We start from the raw sequence: 19,253 nt of genomic DNA, 5'->3' as shown, positions 1-19,253 counted from the left end.
AAAGAATGGATGCTTGAATTGCATTGTGTGGTCGAATTAGTCATTATTCTATGCATTTGTGGCAATATGAGTTGACAAGAAAGTAGGAAACATGAACAATAGTAGGTCATGATACTTTTATTATAATTTAACATGAATACGATGAAATTTCAATGCAATGAGATCATTGTTTTTTATAATAAAAAAAATTACAATGAAAATTTGAAAAAACTTGAGAATAAACCAACTCAAGGTGAGTAGAATGCCATTTTCCATTAGAGCACATGGAATAATGTTTAAGTGCTTAATCTTTATTTTCTTATAGTTTGTAAGGACATATTTGATTGTAGTTTTGGTAAAAATGCTTTTTTACTTATGACCTTTTTATTAATAGTACTTCTATTTAAAACCTTCTTTACACCTTCTATAAAGAAGCCACGAGTGTTTAAAATAGACATGTCTGTGAAGATGTGGACTACTTGCACCTATAATAAATTAAAAAAATTGTTTTCATTGCTTTTTCTAATAATTTGTTAAGCAATAAAGTGATATATGGAAGGAGTACCTATCAAGTCCTAGTTCAAGAACAACTTCCAATGATTTTTTGGATTTTTAAAATTTTGTCAAAAGCTAATTTTTATGAAGATAACACTTTCAAGTATTAGAAAGTGTTTCTAACTTTCACAAAATCTCTTGAAAATAGGCTTTAAGTTTGGGGTTGATGTTGTTTCAAGTGAATGATAAACTTTGTGCTCCCAATTGTGATTAATTAACTCTTTGTAATAACACATGTGCAGTATGGAAAGGAAATTATAATGAGCTATAGAACAAGTAATGGGTGCACGGAAGTATACACGGTGTATACAATGTGCCAAAGGCCAAAAAGAGACAAGGAGAATACAAGAACACCACCCTCACCTTACTAATTAGAGTGCAACAAGTCAATAAAGTCCATTAGAGATAAGGAGCCCTCTCCTATGCGCACCCTAACCCATTCTCAAAAAATTCACATAAAAGATTGTTTAATTACTTGATTTGTATTTTTGATGCTTTTGAAGGCCCTCCTAATTCTCTTCTATTGTATGGTCGAAAATAAACATAAAAGAGTTGCTCTTCACACTTTCCTCCTGTTCTTCCCTACAAATGAATCATGCCAGATCAGAAGGGCATTCTTGATTGAAAATAACATGCTCCATTGAACCCTAAACAAAGCATAAATTAATTGTCAAAAAAGCATAACAACTTTAGAACAATGAAGGAGGATGTGATACACCAATTTTTCCTCTTCTTTATACTAATAACACCTACATAGCAACCTTGAACCCCTTCTTTTTAGTTGATCCATAGTCAGAATTCTACCTTAAGAAGCTTTCCAAGCAAAAAAAGCTAACCTTCATTTGAACCTAGGGTTCCATACAACGCCAAAAGGAAACTTCTCGACTCTATATTGTGTTAAGGAATAATAAAAGGATGTAATTGTGAATTTACTGGTCTTTAGCCTCGCCAATGGTGTCCTTTATATCCCTTCTAATTTTCTACCATTGCAATCTCCTAAAGAGAGCTTCCACTTCTCCTATCTCCCAATGATTGTTATGTCTGATGAAAAGTGGCTTCCCAACAACCTCCCTTGATCTGCTCCCACAATTGATCAACCCAAGCATCTTTTGCAGAGGTTATAAAGAACAACTTAAGAAAGGCCCCTTCCAAGGATTCATCTCCATTTCACCTATCCTTCAAAAGGGTCACCCTCCTATCATTTCCCACCTTAAACCTAACCCTTTTGTTAAACCCCTCCCACCTACTTCTAATAACCTACAATAACCATCCCTCAAAACTCTAGAACACCAGCCGCCCTCATCCATCCCATACTTCCTTCTAATCACATGTTTCCAAAGAGACTCATTCTCATATATAAATCTCTAACACCATTTACCAAGGAGTGCCTTGCTTAGAGTTGATAAATTTTAAATACCTAAGCCTCATCCTTACACATGAATCAATTATTTTTCATGAAATAAAAATTATGACCTTACACATGGAGTATCCTAGAGATTCCAACTTAATGATTGAAATTGGTTAGGCTTCCATTTTGAAGCCTAGCCCAAGTCGTCGTTAAACTTAACTGTTAGCTCCTTGTTGCATCATTTGAATTAAAAGCTAAATTTAGCAGCATCTTAGGCCTTGTTTGTTTATTGAAACATATTCAATTTTTTTTTTGTCGTTTTTTTGTCAACTTATCACTTATTCTAAGAAAAAACTATTTCTTTTAACAAGTTTTCAACCAAACCCTTTTAGTTAAAATTAGAAATATAATTTTTAGGAATTTTTTAAAACTTATAATCAAAATACCCTCTTTGTTGTCATGAGCCACTAATTATATTATTTTTTTTTTTTAAAGAAATACAATAAAGAGAAATAAATTTCTCAACAATCAAACATAATTAGACATCCTAATTACCATCCCAAAATTTATTCTTTATCACAAAACTATCTATGGGAGGTTGAATAAGTAGTCTACAAATTTATGCCTAAAAATGATATCTCAAATTCAATTCCATTTAGGCTAAAATTCTAATAATTAATTAATTTAATTTAATTAATTTATTCATTTTATGAATTGTTTAGGCCTGCAAATATTTTATTTCTTTTAGGCCAAATATCATACAATTTAATTATAATAAGTTTAAAATACATAAAGTAAATTATATATTATTTTATTTAATGTTTTAATTATAAAATACTTTTTATTTTTATAATAAAATGTATAAAATTTTGATTAGTACATGATATTTATAATTTAAAAATATTTTTTAAATTTTTATAATTTTTAAATATATAAATTAATAAATATATATAAGTTAAATAGACCATAAATTGGTTGGATTATAAAATTGTCATTTTGACACTATTAAGTAAATGAGTTATAGAGGTATTGTGCCATAAATTAAACAAATTAACTGAGTTAGATGGGTTAAACCCAAACTCACTACAATTTGTATTGTTTTTGAGTCATGTCATCATTATATCATATCAAAATTGTCACCTCTAAAAAATTATGATAAATTAGACATATATATTAGCTTCAAACTTGATAACATAATTTAACAATCACTCTTCTTGGTTGGAAAGGTAAGAGCCAAAATACCTTTAAATTCTTCCATGTCTCTATGTCTTGTAGCTCTCTAAGGATTGTGTTAAAAGTAATGGCTATCTATTATTTATGAAACTCATTCAAGAATTCTAGCATTAAAAAAAGTAGCTTGATTTGATCATTCCATCATTTGATTTTGTTGTTTTATATTGATTGTTTTCATTGCTAGAAAACTCTTAAGTTTGTGAAGTCATAGTTCTTCTTAAAGTTAGTAGCCTTTTATTAGTGATACTTCTATTGAAAACCCTTCTTTTAGATACAAACTACAAATCAAAAAAATATTTTCCATCACTTTTTCTAGTAACGTGTTATGTTAACAAAAAAATGTGTTTTTTAAAAAGTACCTGTCAAGTTGTAGTTCAAGAATAACTTCAAATGATTTTTCAAATTTTGTCAAAAACGATTTTTTATGAAGATAAAGCTTCCAAGTACTAGAAAAATATGCTTCTAGCCATCATCAGATCTCTCCCGAATAGGCTCTAAGTTTAGGGAGTTGATGTTGTTTCGGTGAATGATTTTTTGGTTCCATTCTTAATTAATTGTTTGTAATAACTTATGAGTATGGGAAGGAAATTATGAGCTAATAGAACAAGTTTATGTAAATCATAACGTGCAATAATATGAGGCCCTAAAGTTAATAATAGAAAATTATTAAACTCTATGACTTAAAAATAAGATGCTTTGGAGTTAATAATTGATTTAAAAGATTTTATTGAGAAAATAATAATAAATAATAAAAAAAATGGTTACGAAGGCACTTGATGTAAACAATTGAAATGGTGCAAATAAAGGACAAGTCAACACATGAACGTTGACATGTGAAGATATGCCTTTTGTCTACTAGTTTTCAATTACTTCAATTTATGGATCTCTGCAGGTATCATTTCCCAACTTGGAAATCTTGAAACTCTCTGAGCTTTCCAAGTTGACGGAGATATGGGATCGTCAACTTCCGCTCAGCTCCTTTTGCAATCTACACATCCTGGAAGTGAAGAAGTGTCCGTTCCTATTTAATGTTGTTCCAAACAATTTGATTGCAAGTTTACAGAATTTAGAAAAACTAAATGTGGAAAAATGTGATCAACTAAAGGAAGTGTTTGATCTTGAAGGACTTGATCATGCTGATTATGACAATGCTAGGATGCTCTCAAAGTTAGAAGAACTGAAGTTAATTGATCTTCCTCAGTTGGGGCATATATGCAATAAGGACCTTCAGCAAATTTCCTTCTTCCAAAACTTGAGAGTCCTACAGCTGAAGCAGTGTGGCAGCCTGACGTATCTTTTTTCAGCTTCCATGGCGTTGGGTCTTGTGCAACTTAACAACTTATGGGTGGAGCATTGTTCACAGATAAAAGAAATCATCAAGGCAGAAGACGGGGTTGCAGACAAGATTATATTTCCTCAAACAACCAAGCTTTCACTTCTATCATTGTCCAAGCTAACAAGTTTCTATCTAAGAACTCAGGCTCCTGGGATGCTCTTCAATGAAGAGGTTAGAAAGTCTCTGTTATTCTTTCACATCTTATACCTTATCTTTTTAACACTTTATTAGGAATCAAATTTCTTTAAGAAAAAAAATTTAATTAATAGAAGTTTTCTATCTCTTATTTGGAATTAGAGGACTTTGAATATGACCCCATTTTCAATCAGACATTTTCTATTCATTGATTCTTTGAAAATTAGGTTGGAGTAGAAAAGAAAGAATTATTTGCATTCCTCTCTCAAATTATTTGCAATTTATGGTGTTTCTAAATAATAACATACTAACTTTTTCTAAACAAAAAATCTTTCTTTCAGCTTCAATTTCTGATGGAAATACCATATGATGAGGAACCTCTTGTCACGACTACTTTATTTAAAACACTATTTTATGGATCTCTGATTTACCATAATGTGAAGTTTCCCTCCGTGGATGTGCATGGGATGGAAAGTAAAAGACTACACAAAACATGATAACCATATTATTTCTTAAAGATCCCAACTTAATGGCTAATGTTTAAGTGGGGTTGCACTATCAAGTCTAGTTCAAGTCCCTGCCTTGTCAAATGCACCTATTTTCATCCTCTTATTGCATCATTTGAATAAAAAGCACAGAAGTAGTCACACCAGTCTTGGTTTTCCCTTCTTCCTAACTTATTCTTGCTGCTTTTCCTCATGCTCTATTAATTAATTGTCATCTTATAACAATTTTCAATGCTCTTCAATGACAACCTTTGCCCAATGCTCTTCAATGAAAAGGTCGGTTGTCTATTAGATTACCTTTTCTTCTCATCTTATAACAATTCTCCCTTTGGCACTTTATTTAGAACAAAACTTTGAAAGAAAGGAATTTTATGAATGGATATGGGAAGGAAACTACATTTCACTATTTCATTTCCTCTATCTTGTTTCACAGTAGGAAGAACCTAAAATATGATTGAACTTTTCATCAACTTGTTTCTCAATCAGTGATAAAAACAGTGCTAGGACTTTGGCCCAAGCTGGCTTGATGCATCATTGGCTAGTTATCTAACAATTTATGCTTTTGAGTCATATTGGTATCAAAGTCTTGTTTTCCAATTTAATGACCATGAGATGTCATTATTCCCCGAGTATTTCCAAAGCTCATGTTGGCTGGATACATCCTTGATTGATTACTTAACAACTTAAAATTTTAGGTTAAATTGGTAGTTTAACAGCCAAAAATATTAATAAACATTTTTTTTTTTTATCAATTTTTCTTTCTTAGGGTTCTTGAAAATCTGCCACTTTTCAATACCATGTCTATTTATACTTGAAAACCCTAATATTAAAATCTGCCACTTTTCAATACCAAAAAGCCTTTTTAGAATAGAAGGTAGATTTAAAAACTGAATTTGGAATTGGAAAATGAAATTATACGCACAGCATTTGAACTCCTAATCGGGGGGTGTTTGAACCTCTAATGGGTGTGCTCTCCTATTTTGTCACTTTTTTTTTAGCTGATTTTATGCTATGTTCAGTTTCGATTCACATGTTAATCATTCCAAAAGTTTTACTAATCTATAAATGTATATTTACCTCGGATTTGATGACTCTAGAGTGATTATGAAAAGATGAATGATAGAGGGAATTGGCAGATTAATTATTATTGATGTTGAATTATGTATTTAAACAGGGAGATTTCTGATCTTTTCCTACAAGTCAGGAATTAGCTATTACATTTTAGGTTGTCTACCTGTAAGTTAGGGATTACAATAGGTAGACTAATATACACAGATCATTTATTCTTAATATGGAAGATTTAGGAAGATTGACTTTCCAACACTCCCCCTCAAGTTGGAGAGTGGATATCCTGCACTCCCAACTTGCGAATCATAGGAGCAAAAATCTCCTTTCTCAATGGTTTGGTCAGAATGTCTGCAAGTTGGTGCATTGAGCTCACATGTCTTGTAATAATGGATCCATCTTGGATCTTGTCCCTAATATAGTGACAATTCATCTCAATGTGTCTAGTACGCTCATGGAAAACAGGGTTGGCTGCAATGTGCAACGCTGCCTTGTTGTCACAATGCAGCAAGGCAGGTTCCTGATGTAAAACACCCAAATCTCTCAAAAGGTACTGAAGCCACGTCAACTCACAACAAGCTCTTGTCATTGCACGATATTCTACTTCAGCTGAAGAGAGTGACACTGTTTTCTGTCGCTTTGATCTCCAAGAAATCAATGAAGGTCCAAGGAATACACAGTAGCCTGTAGTGGACCTTCTAGTAAGTGGATAACCTGCCCAATCCGAATCATAGTAGGATCTCAATCTGAAATCATTACTCGAAGAGAAGAACAAACCCTAACCAGCTGCATTCTTGAGATAACGCACAACTCTGAGCAATGCTTCCATATGAGCCTTTCTCGGTTAATGCATAAACCGACTTAACACATGAACTACATAAGTGATATCTGGTCTTGACACAGTTAGATATATTAACCTTCCAACCAATCTCCTATAACGACCTTGATCCTTGAGCAAATCGCTCTTATCAAACAATTTCAATCCTCGTTCCATAGGTGTATCAATAGGGGCAGCGCCTAACAATCCTGCATCCTCAATAATCTCTAATGCATACTTATGTTGGGAAATAAAAATCCCATTTTTAGAAGCAGAAACCTCAATGCCAAGAAAGTATTTTAAATCACCCAGATCTTTGAGATGAAAATGACTATGCAGAAATTTTTTAATTGCAGCAATGCTCACCAGATCATTTCCAGTAATTAGAATATCATCAACATAATATCAAGAGGGCAGTAAAGGACTTGTCTTGTTTTTTGGTGAACAAAGAATAATCGGCTCGAGATTGTGCATAACCGGCGGATTGAATAGCTTTTGAGAACTTGGCGAACCACTGGTGAGATGCTTGTTTCAAATCGAAGAGTGATTTATGAAGGCGACATACCAAGTTTTCCTCCCCCTGTCGCCGAAGCCCTGGCGGCAGAGACATATATATTTCCTCATGTAAGTCGCCGTGAAGAAATGCATTGTTGACATCCATTTAATGAAGGGACTGGCCGCGGGCTGCGGTTAATACAAGCAAGCAGCACACTGATATGATCTTGACAGTGGGGGAAAATGTATCTTGATAATCGACACCTTCTAATTGAGTGAAGCCCTTCGCTACCAATCGTGCTTTGTAACGCTCGATGGACCCATTTGAATGATGTTTAATTTTATACACCCATCGATAGCCAATCGGTGTCTTGCCGGCTGGAAGTGGAGTGAGAGACCAAGTGCCATTAGCTTGGAGAGCCTGCAATTCGGAACGCATTGCCTCCTGCCACTTAGGATGAGGGACGACCTCCGAATAAGATCTAGGTTCTGTGACAGCACTGTGTTGAGCAACAAAAGATTTATATGCAGGCTTATATTTGTGATAAGAAACATAATTGGCCAGTGGATATTGTGTACCTTTGGTCGGACCTGGAATCAAGAAAGACAATTAATTGGAGCAAACATGGGAGTAGACATAATCGTGGAGCTTGACCGGTCTGGCGATATGGCGGCTAGAGCGACGAAGCAGAGCGGCTGGTTCGGGTGAGTGTGTTTCTGGTCAAAAGAGGGGCGTCTCGGCTAGAGGAGCAGACGGGATGGATACGGACGATGACACAGGAAAAGGCGACACTGGAGTTGCAGAAGGCGATGATGAAGAGTTTGGATCGATCTGAGAAGAAGGTTCGATAGGGGTAGGATTGTTTGGTGAGGAGGAAGGTTTTGGGCTTCGGGTATAGGTATGAAGAATGGAGGGTGGAGTTGGTGCTAACACCGGAGAAGATGGAGCGAGTTCGGAAGGTCAAGAAGGAGAAGGGAGGTCGTTATTTTCTATGGTAGAATACGGTGTGCTGGTGTGGTCAGAAAGAAGAGAGGAAGATGTGTGAGAAGTAGAGTAAAAAAAAAGGGTCAAGAGAGGAAGGTATGTCGTGGGCCACCAAAGGGATTGTGCCAGAATTATGGGTTAACAAAGGGAGAATAGAGTTGGGCTTGAGAGAGACATAAGGAAAAATATCTTCATGAAATTTGACATCTCGGCTAGTAAAGACCTTTTTGGTTGATAAATCAAATAATTTGTATGCTTTCTGACTAGTAGGATAACTAATGAAAATGGATGGCATGGCACGGTAGTCAAATTTGTGAGAGGTGTGAACATTGGTGGCATAGGCTAAACATCCGAAAACACGGAGATGAGAGTAATAAGGTGGTTTTGAGTAAAACAATTCAAATGGAGTTTTGAAATACAAAACCGGTGAAGGTAACTGATTGATGATGTGTACAGCAGTGAGAGCACACTCCCCCCAAAATTGAGTGGGAAGTTGAGCATGAAATTTCAAAGCTCGTGCTACTTGTAAAATGTGACGATGTTTGCGTTCCACAATCCCATTTTGTTGAGGTGTGTAAACGCAAGAATGTTGAAAGATGACACCATTATCTTGAAAAAAAGAACGAAGTGAGATAAATTCTCCACCATTATCACTTCGAAAAGTTTTAATGCGAAATTCAAATTATGTGAAAACATAGCTAAAGAAGCATTTTAAAAGTGATTGTGCTTCATCTTTATGTCGCATTAAAAATATCCATGTGAAACATGTATAATCATTGACAATAGTGAGAAAGTAATGGACACCAGAAAGAGAAGGGTGTCGATAACGACCCCAAATGTCACAATGAATAATCTCAAAAGCTTTTGTAGAAGAAATAGCACTAGTACCAAAAGGTAAACGACTTTGCTTAGCCAAAGGACATATAGGGCAAGCATTATTGGATTGAACGGAAAAATTCAAAAAATTCTTGGCAATGAAACTCAAACGAGAAGATGATACATGGCCTAAGCGACTAAGCCAGAGATCGGTGGAAGAGATGGCGAGATTGCAGGCTAGTTGGTTTGTGGATGAGGAATGGTTGGTCAAAGATTTCTCCATCGCTAGTGCCACCAAATAGTATAGTCCGTTACGTTGTTTACCCAAACCAATCGTCTCCCTCGTAGCCAGATCCTGCAAAATACACCAATAAGGGAAAAATGTCACTGAACAACTCAAACCTTTTGTCAAACGACTAACTGATATTAAATTAACTTTGAATGTAGGCACAGATAACACATCATGCAGAGAATAGACGGAATTCAGAGGTAAAGACCCTTTCGCAACAATACGGGTGGTAACGAGCAATTTTTATCTTTATACAATAACTTAAATGATGAAGTAATATGATTTGTCGCCCCGCTATCAATAATCCAATTGCGGGAAGCAATTTTGGACAAACCTGGCTTTCTTACTGCATTCGCTTTGTCTTCATCTTGGTTATTAAGAAGTGACAAAAGCTGCTTGAGTTAGGCTTCTGATAGTGCAACTGTAGGTCTCCCTTCATCTGCCTCAGAAACTTGGTTAGACGCAGAAAAGCCTTTATATCGATTTGAATTTGAGCCTAAGTTCATTTTTGCTTTAGGATGGCCTGGTGGGTATCCATGTAGTTGAAAACACTTTTGGACCTAATGGCCCATATCTCCACAATGTGAGCACTGGGGGCGTCGTCTTCCAGAACCCATGCGACGCCGATCTTGATCAAACAAGCGTCTGCCATCTTGCCCCTAAGAAGACCGATTCTCCCGAAAATTTTGAGAACCAGAGGGGCGATCGGTCAGTTCCATCTTTCCTGTGTTCGATCGTTCTATTCTGTCCTTCTAGGCCACCGAAGACTTGTCGTTGCTACGCATGGCCATAGCAGCATTTGCGGCATATTCCTCTGCTACGTTCGTCGAAGTGAGGAGGCTTTGCTTTTCTTCTTGAGAGATAGAGGAGTATGCTTGGCGGACAGAAGGGAGAGGATTCATCAAGAGGATTTGCCCGCGAATAGCACTATAAGATTCATTCAATCCCATTAGAAATTGCATCAATTTTTGTTGATCTTGTTGTGCCCCATTTGCTGGAACGTCATTGTAGGAAGCTAGTTCATCCCACAGGCCTTTCAATTTTGTGTAATATGCAGAGACAGAGAGTTGCTCTTGTCGAAGACAAGCAATATCTCGTTGAATTTCAAAGATGCGAGGTGCATTGCTTTGAGAGAATCGCTCATGAAGATCTTCCCAAACTTCATGAGCAGTAGAATAATATATTACACTATCTGCAATTTCTAGATTGAGAGTATTGACGATCCAAGAGTGAACCATGTCATTATACCGTGACCAAGTCGCATAACCTTCAGGATCAGTTTCTTCTGAAGGAGCCTTGATCGAGCCATTGACAAAACCCAATTTGTTCTTGGAATTCAAAGCTAGAATCATAGCCTTTTTCCAAGCCAAATAATTGTCTCCATTCAAAGATTTGGAAATCAAAACTAAACCTGGGTGATTTGAATGATGAGTGAAATAGGGATTGGAAATATCTGCCTTTGAGAAATCTATAGGAATCTCTGATTTTTTTTGTTGGCCATGATGACTGAAGAAAAGAGATGCTACACGAGATATTAGAGTGCAACGATGAGTCAGGATCTTAGTCCTGCTCTAATACCATGAAAAGATGAATGATAGAGGGAATTGGCTAAATTAATTATTATTGATGCTGAATTGTGTATTTATACAGGGAGATTTCTGATCTTTTCCTACAAGTCAGGAATTAGCTACTACATTTTAGGTTGTCTAGCTATAAGTCAGGGATTACAATAGGTAGACTAATATACACAGATCATCTATTCTTAATATGGAAGATTTAGGAAGATTGACTTTCCAACAGATTCGAAGTTAAGTTTGATAAAGTCCAACATCAACTTGATATTGAAAAAATCTAAGAAAGCAAGTTGCATCTAATCAGGAAAAAATGGAACAAATTTGTCAACTAAACCTAATATATTAATCTCTAATTATTATAACCCAATATATGAACCGTTAAGATTTATCAAATTTGGAAGAAGAGAAAAAGAAAAGAGGGGTTCAAATTTTGATCATTTCACTTGAATAATTCGAAAATCTGAATTTGGCAATTCTGTCAGGTTCATTTGATTTGGTCATATGAAGTATTTGTGAATGCAAATGTTTGATTTTTTGTCTTTTTTATTCTCTTTGTTCTTTGTCAATAGTGCCTTACATGTTATATCCTATTATGTGTAGTTATTCAGAGTATATAGTTATATTACTAATGCCACAGATTAATCTTGTCTGCAGGTTGCATTTCCTAGCTTGGGGGACTTGGATATCTCCAACCTGGATAGTGTGGAAAAGATTTGGCACAACGAGTTTGTTGCAGATTCCTTTGGAAAACTAAAAAGACTATCAGTACGGTCTTGTCAAAAACTGCGGAATGTTATTCCTTCCAATATGCTGAAGAGGCTACCGAGTCTACAAATTCTGAAGATAGTGGACTCTAATTCACTGGAAGAGATTTTTGATCTGGAATCCATAGATAGTAAAGAAAGTCATGATATTCCTACGCTTCAGTTGCGAGAATTGTGTTTAGATAATTTAGAGAAGCTGAAGTGTGTATGGAATAAGGCTCCTCAAGGACTTCTTACCTATCCAAACTTAAAGTCTGTACAAGTTTCTCATTGTCCAAGTCTTATAATTCCTTATGAAGGTTATGTAGTGAGAAGCCTTCTGCAAGTTAAAGAAGTAGAAATGAATTCTTGTGGAGTGAAGGAAATTGTTTCACACGAAGATATAGCAAAAGTAGTGTCCATGTTCTTTTTCCCTGAAGTGACCTCTCTGACAAGTTCCTGTCTAAAACAACTTGAATGTTTCTATCTGGGACTGCATAATTTGGAGTGGCCAATGTTGAAGACACTGGAGGTGGAAAGTCATGAAAGTTTGGAGAAATTGGCTTCCAAACTTGATAAGCCAGTTGAGCAACCCATCTTCCTTTGTGATAAGGTAAGAGCCCAAATTCTTTGATTTTGTTTTTAGTTTCATAGCCTTGAAGTTTTCTAAAACTTTTTGTTAAAGTCATGCCACTTTAGCCACACATGATTGTGATCTATGATATTATTGTGAATGCCATAATTTATGATTTGAATTATTCAAACAATACCTTGATTTTATCATTTTGAGTTGTCAAGTTTTGTTTATTTACAACAAATGTTTTGAATAACTAATTTTTTTTTTTAGAATGCTTGAAAGAAAATAGCGCATGATTTACTTGGATTAGTCATTTTATTATAAATATGCCGTAATAAGTAAAATTTAGAGCAAAGTAGGTTATGATAGTTTTGTTAATATTACTACATGAATACAGGCACATGCATATGGCAAAACTTGAGAATCAAGGCACATGCATAATTGTTAAGTCATATGTGTGTGTGTGTGCATGTGCATGTCGATAGGAAGTATGAAGTATAAAGTAATGTATAACCAATTTTATAAAAAAATTATAAGATTTAAAAGAGTTAAACTATGTCATATCATATGAAAAAAAATTGAATAATGGAGTTTTGAAATGTTCAAATTAAAAAAAAAATATGACTTTAATGTATAGATTAATCACATAATCTACAAAAATGAACTTCTTGAATTTTTAGGTATGATTTTTAGTTCCAAATTCTAACAAGACAAGTCCACTTATTTATGTTGTTAATATATATATAAAACCTAATATATTAAGTAAAAAAAATTTATTCACTATTCATCATCATTTTCAATGTTAACATAACATGCAAACCATTCAAATGAAAATTCTCCAATATTTATTATAAAATAAACTTACTTAACTTTTAATATTTTATTTGAGAAAAGTATAAATACCTTAGCATTGAAAGAAAATTAGCAAAATTAATAAGCTTAAAAAAATTAAGTTCAACAATTTTATGAAAGAATGGGTTGCCTTTAAGAGAAAGAAAATTAAGATAATGAATTCATAAAAAATAAAAATAAATTAAGATAAAATCTTAAAAATTATTTAGAGAAACAAAATTAGGATAATGGATTAATGAAAAAATAAACAAGTGAAAACGTGAGAAGGGAGATAAATATAAAGAAGTACTATGTTTTAAGCTAGGACCATAATTTTATGATTTTATAGAATTTAATTTTTTAAAGTTTATTTTTGAATTTTGTCTTTTAGTGAAAGAATAGTTTATATTAAGAATTTTGGAGATTTTAGCCTTAGATATATTCAATTCCACCTTTTCTTCAACGTTTTGAAAAATGAATCAATCTAAGAATGGTATAGTAAAAAATGTACAAGAAAAAATAAATATTGAGAAAGTTATGATTTTTAAAGTGGGGAATGAATATTTCATTTTTATATTTTTAGTTTTAAATTTTGATTTTAGTTTTAATTGTAGTTTTGTCATTTTTATTATTATTTATTTAATTCTTATCTATAATAATTTTTTGTTGAATTTTATAATGGAAAGACATGAGAGATGAAATGTTTTTATAAAAATTAGATTGTTAGAATGCTTGGAAACAAACTATTATGAGAATGAGGATTTTTCCAATTGAGATAATTTAGTCCCACTTTAATATTGAATTAGTACATATTGAAAAGCAGGATGAATCATAATATATCACGTGAATAATTTGGTCCATTGTTTTATACCAAACTTGTGTCTTAGTACCTTAATATATATATATATAACATCTACCCAACAATACTGAAGAAATACCTATCCAAAAGTGAAACTATGTCGTCAAATGCACAATTTGGTTTCACTACTTTATACTTGATTTGTATCACAATTTTTATTATCTTAGTTCCATTTTTTTGTATTTTGGTTTCATTTGTTAATACTTGGTCTCATTTGTTTATATTGTAATCCTATATATTTGTACAATTATTCAACTGTTTAAATTTCATTATATACTTTCAACAATGACCTAAAATTATATATATATATATATATATATATATATATATATATATATATATATATATATATAATGACTAGGATTGTTTGTAATTATAAACTAAGCATTACTCTTTTGTCTCAAAAAAAATACAAAATAACAAGTCCAATGACGAAAATTTTCTCATCTCAAGTCTAATAGTTTTGTAGTTTCTTAAGGATTATATCACATTGTTTTGTACCTTGGTTCCATTCTTTTGTATTTTGGTCTCATTTATTAATACCTATTTTCATTTGTTTATACCATATCCTATATATTTGTACAATTATCCAATAGTGTGTATATATATATATGTATAGATTGTATTTTGGTCTCATTTGTTAATACCCGATTCCATTTGTTTATACCATAATCCTATATATTTATGCAATATCCAACGGTTTAGATTTCACCATACACTTTTATATCTATATATCTATTTATATATATATATATGTGTGTGTTTTTATATCTATCTATCTATCTATATATGTGTGTGTGTGTTGAGGGGGGGTTGTTGGGTAATGACTAAAATTGTTTGTAATTATAAACTACGCATCACTCTTTTTTATAAAAAAAGATTACAAAATAACAAGTCCAATGTTGAAAATTTTCTCATCTTGGGTCTGTTGTGTAGTTTCTAAAGGATTTATGGTAAATCTCATTTAAGACTAGAATTGTCAAAAGCCTCCTAGAGTAAAGGTCAAGTGATAGTGCCCTTTGGTAATTAATTGGAGGTCTTGAGCTAGGGCTATATTTAAGTGGTGTAGGTAGAAGAGCAAGCCCATAATAGGCAGAGTTTACTTCGATGCTAGTTGGAAGAAATGCCAAAAATATTATAAAAGTTTTTAATGGAAAACCATTTAGAGTACATAACTTAAAATATGAGTAGCATGACTAAATTAGTCTGCTTATGTTTTTTGTTTCTCTGATTCATTTGAGGTAATAAGTTAGATTCACAATAAAAGAGGTCATGATTCTTTTGCTACATGAATAAAATGCAATTTTAAAAAAAAAAGAAAAAAAGAAAAAGAAAAGAAAAATGAAAAAAACTTGAGAAGCAAATGTTGAGGTGTGTGCCTAAAGCCATCTCGGTAGATGGAGTCAACTTACAGGTGCTTCATTTATACATTCCTGTGGATATATGTATGGTAAAATTTAGAAGCTCACAGTTTTCTCTTCAAGATTTGAAGGAGCATGGGAAGTATTAATGAGCTAGAAAATAAGTTACATAAGTGACAAATCCAAACAATATTATGATCTAATGTTTTTGATACAAAGTAAGTTCTATAGCAGTCCATAAATAGTTTAAAAAGTTCTGTTAGTGAAATAAAAATAATTAATTGAAAGAGTTTCTTGTATTAAACTTTGACCATTTCATTTGAAAACCAATTGGTCGTCTATGAGAGCAGGTTAAACCTTTTATAGCAATCAACATCACACCTCGTGGACTTGTTCTAAGAGTCATCATTTGGGTGACCCATCCTTGATCTTAAGAGCGGCATTTGCACCGCAATAGGGTTTGTGTTATGAAAGTGGATGGATAGTTTTAGGAATATGTATGAACTTATTCATTTGGTTTATTTATTTTATGGGTTTATTTGTAATGGAATAAAATATTGGCAGGATATTTTGGGATATATGTCCCTAACTTGCAATTGATGTAATGATCTATTGGGTTTTTGCAGGTTGCGTTCCCTAACTTGGAGTTCTTGAATCTCTCTCTCAAGTTGGAGAAGATGAAGGATCTTCATGTTTTATTCGGGGCCCTCTCTAATCTAAAGTTCCTGATAGTTGAAAACTGCCCATTCCTATCGAGTCTTTTTTCACCCCAATTTATACAGTGCTTAAACAATTTAAAAAAGCTAACTGTGAAAAAATGTGACCTCCTAGAAGAAGTATTTGATCTTAAGGGACTTGCTCATGGTGATAATGAACATGTTGAGATGCTCTCCAAGCTAGAAGAAGTGAGCTTAATTGATCTACCTCAGTTGAGAGATATATGCAACGACAGCCCTCCACAAGTTTTGTGCTTCCAAAACTTGAAATCGCTACAAGTGAAGCAGTGCAACAGCATGACGTATCTTTTTTCACCTTCCATGGTGTTGGGTCTTGTGCAACTCCAAGACTTACACATAGAAGATTGTCCCGCGTTGAAAGAAATTTTTACCGTGGAAGGCAGGGATACCAATAACTGGCCCCCACAAGTTTCCTGCTTCCAGAACTTGAAATCCCTACAGGTGAAGCAGTGTGACGGTTTGATGTATCTTTTTCCATATTCTGTGGCCTTGGGTCTTGGGCAACTCCAAGACTTATGCATAGACCATTGTTCTAAGATGAAAAAAATTATCATGGAAGATGGGGATGTGGACAACAGGCCCCAACAAGTTTCGTCCTTACACAACTTGAAATTTGTACGGGTGAAGGAGTGTGATAGCTTGATGTATCTTTTTTCACCTTCCATGGCATTGGGTCTTGTACAACTTCAAGACTTATGCATAGAAGATTGTCCCACGATGACAGAAATTGTTACCGGAGAAGACAGGGATTTTGATAACCAGCCTCCACTGGTTTCATGCTTCCAGAACTTGAAATCCGTACAGGTGAAGCAGTGTGACAGCTTGATGTATCTGTTTTCATCTTCCTTTGCATTGGCTCTTGTGCAACTCCAAGACTTATGCATAGAACATTGTTATACGATGAAAGAAATTGTCAGGGAATATAGGGATGTGGACAGCAGGCACCCACAAGCTTCATGCTTCGGGAACTTGAAATTCATCCAGGTGAAGCGGTGTGACAACTTAATGTATCTGTTTTCATCTTCCTTTGCGTTGGCTTTTGTGCAACTCCAGGACTTATGCATAGAAGATTGTTATACGATGAAAGAAATTGTCGCAGCAGAGAAGGGAGTTACAGATGAGATCATTTTTCCTCAGATAACCCGTGTTTCACTTCTGAAGTTGCACAAACTAACATGTTTCTATCTAAGTCAGACTCTTGAAAAGATTCATGTGGGAGACTCTAATAAAGTGCCTGGGGTGCTCTTCAATGAACAGGTTAGCATGTCTCTTAATTATTCTTTCACATCTTATATTTTTGTTTTTCTTTTCAACACTTTATGAATCAATTTTTTATTTTTTATTTTTTTTTTAAAAAAAAAGATTTAACTCATAGAAAAGATTTCTTTCTCTTATTTAGAATCCAAGGACTTTAAATATGACTGGATTTCCAATTGAAAATTTTATCCATTGGGTCTACAAAGATTAGGTTAGAGTAGAAACAGAAAGAATGTTGATTAAGTGCCAAAATAATTTTTTTTTCTTCACATTCTATATCTTTTGGCTAAAATTCAATTGTGCATGCTAATTCTTTCCAATCCTCTCTCAAATTATTTGCAATGTCTGTTGTTTTTAAAGAATAGCATACTAACTTAATTTTTGAAACAAAAATCATTTTTTTCGGCTTCAATTTCTGGTGGAAATACCATAGGAGGAACTTCTAGCAGTCATTGCTATTATATTTTGTGACTACTTTGATATTTAAAGTAATATTACCATTATGTGAAGTCACTCTCCATGGATGTGCATGGGATGGAAAGTAAAAAGACTATGCCTATATCATTTGCTAAAGACCCCAGCTTAATGGCTGAAGTTTAATTGGGGTCCCACTATGAAGCCAGGTTCAAGTCCCTGCTTTGTCAAATGTTCCTATCTTCATCCTTTTGTTGCACCATTTGAATGAAAAAGCACAAAATTAGTCACACCAGTCTTGCTTTTCCCTTCTTCCTAACTTATTCTCGATTGTTTTCCTTATGTTCTATTGATTAATTGCTAAGAAGATGAAGAATTAATGAATGCAAATGATTTCTTTCTTTCTTTCTTTGAGTTTTGTGTTCTTTTCCTATTTACCTTTTATGTCCCATTTCCTATCATGTCGTGATATTAATAAATTTGTAGGTATTTTATTAACATGATGGGATGGGCTCTGCAGGTTGCATTCCCTAGCTTGGTGTTTTTGTATGTCTCTGGGCTGGATAATGTGGAAAGAATATGGCACAACCAACTGCTTGCAAATTCCTTTAGCAAACTAAAGGAAATGAAGGTAGAAAATTGTAATGAGCTGCACAATATTTCGACATACAATGTGTTGAATTGGTTACCAAGACTAGAGTTTCTTAGAATAGCCAGCTGTGGAAAATTACAAGAGGTTTTTGATCTGGATGTGACAAATGTTCAGGAAGATGTAACAGACAATCAGTTGAGTCAATTGGTTTTGGATGATTTACAGAACCTGGAGCATATATGCAACAAGGTTCTTGGAAAAAAATTGTGCTTACAGAACCTGAAATTTCTCAAGGTGCACAACTGTGGCAGCATGAAAAAGCTTTTCTCGCCTTACATGGAACTTGAAGGAGTGAGAGAAATCATCAGGCAGGAAGAAGGAGCTGAAGAGGTTATTGATAAGATTGATTTTCCTGAATTAACCTCTCTTTCACTCAAATCCTTGCCCAGTCTGGCAAGTTTCTATCCAGGAAGCCATACTCTCAGAAGGGGTGGTCCGGGAGACCATGGTATCCTTATTACAGTGCTCTTCAGTAAAAAGGTCAGTTGTATCTTAGATTTCCATTCTTTCTCATCTTATAGCAATTATTTGAATGAAAAAGCACAAGTTAGCATCATCTAACTTGGTTTCCCTTCCTCAAGCTGTTTCTTAAGCTCTATGTGATAGCTGATAAGACACAGCTAGCATCAATGAATACAATCTTTTTTTTTTCTTTTTCTTTTTCTTTTTTTCCTTCTATCTTCCACGTT

The 19,253-nt window shown here is 33.9% G+C and overlaps 1 protein-coding gene across 1 annotated transcript; it reads left to right on the top strand.

The window, feature by feature from the left end:
- The first annotated feature begins 3,872 nt into the window (after positions 1-3,872).
- LOC117930577 (putative disease resistance protein At4g19050) lies at positions 3,873-19,156 on the top strand. The gene is made up of 6 exons (XM_034851218.1): positions 3,873-3,893; positions 4,008-4,622; positions 11,788-12,489; positions 16,131-17,498; positions 18,433-19,044; positions 19,106-19,156. The coding sequence occupies exons 1-6, from the start codon at positions 3,873-3,875 to the stop codon at positions 19,154-19,156; spliced, it is 3,369 nt and encodes a 1,122-aa protein (XP_034707109.1).
- Positions 19,157-19,253: the final 97 nt, after the last annotated feature.

This window comes from Vitis riparia, chromosome 14, assembly GCF_004353265.1.
Source record: "Vitis riparia cultivar Riparia Gloire de Montpellier isolate 1030 chromosome 14, EGFV_Vit.rip_1.0, whole genome shotgun sequence".
Lineage (NCBI taxonomy): Eukaryota > Viridiplantae > Streptophyta > Magnoliopsida > Vitales > Vitaceae > Vitis > Vitis riparia.
Note: the sequence above shows the minus strand (reverse complement) of the source record. Positions and strands in the feature narration are given on the sequence as shown.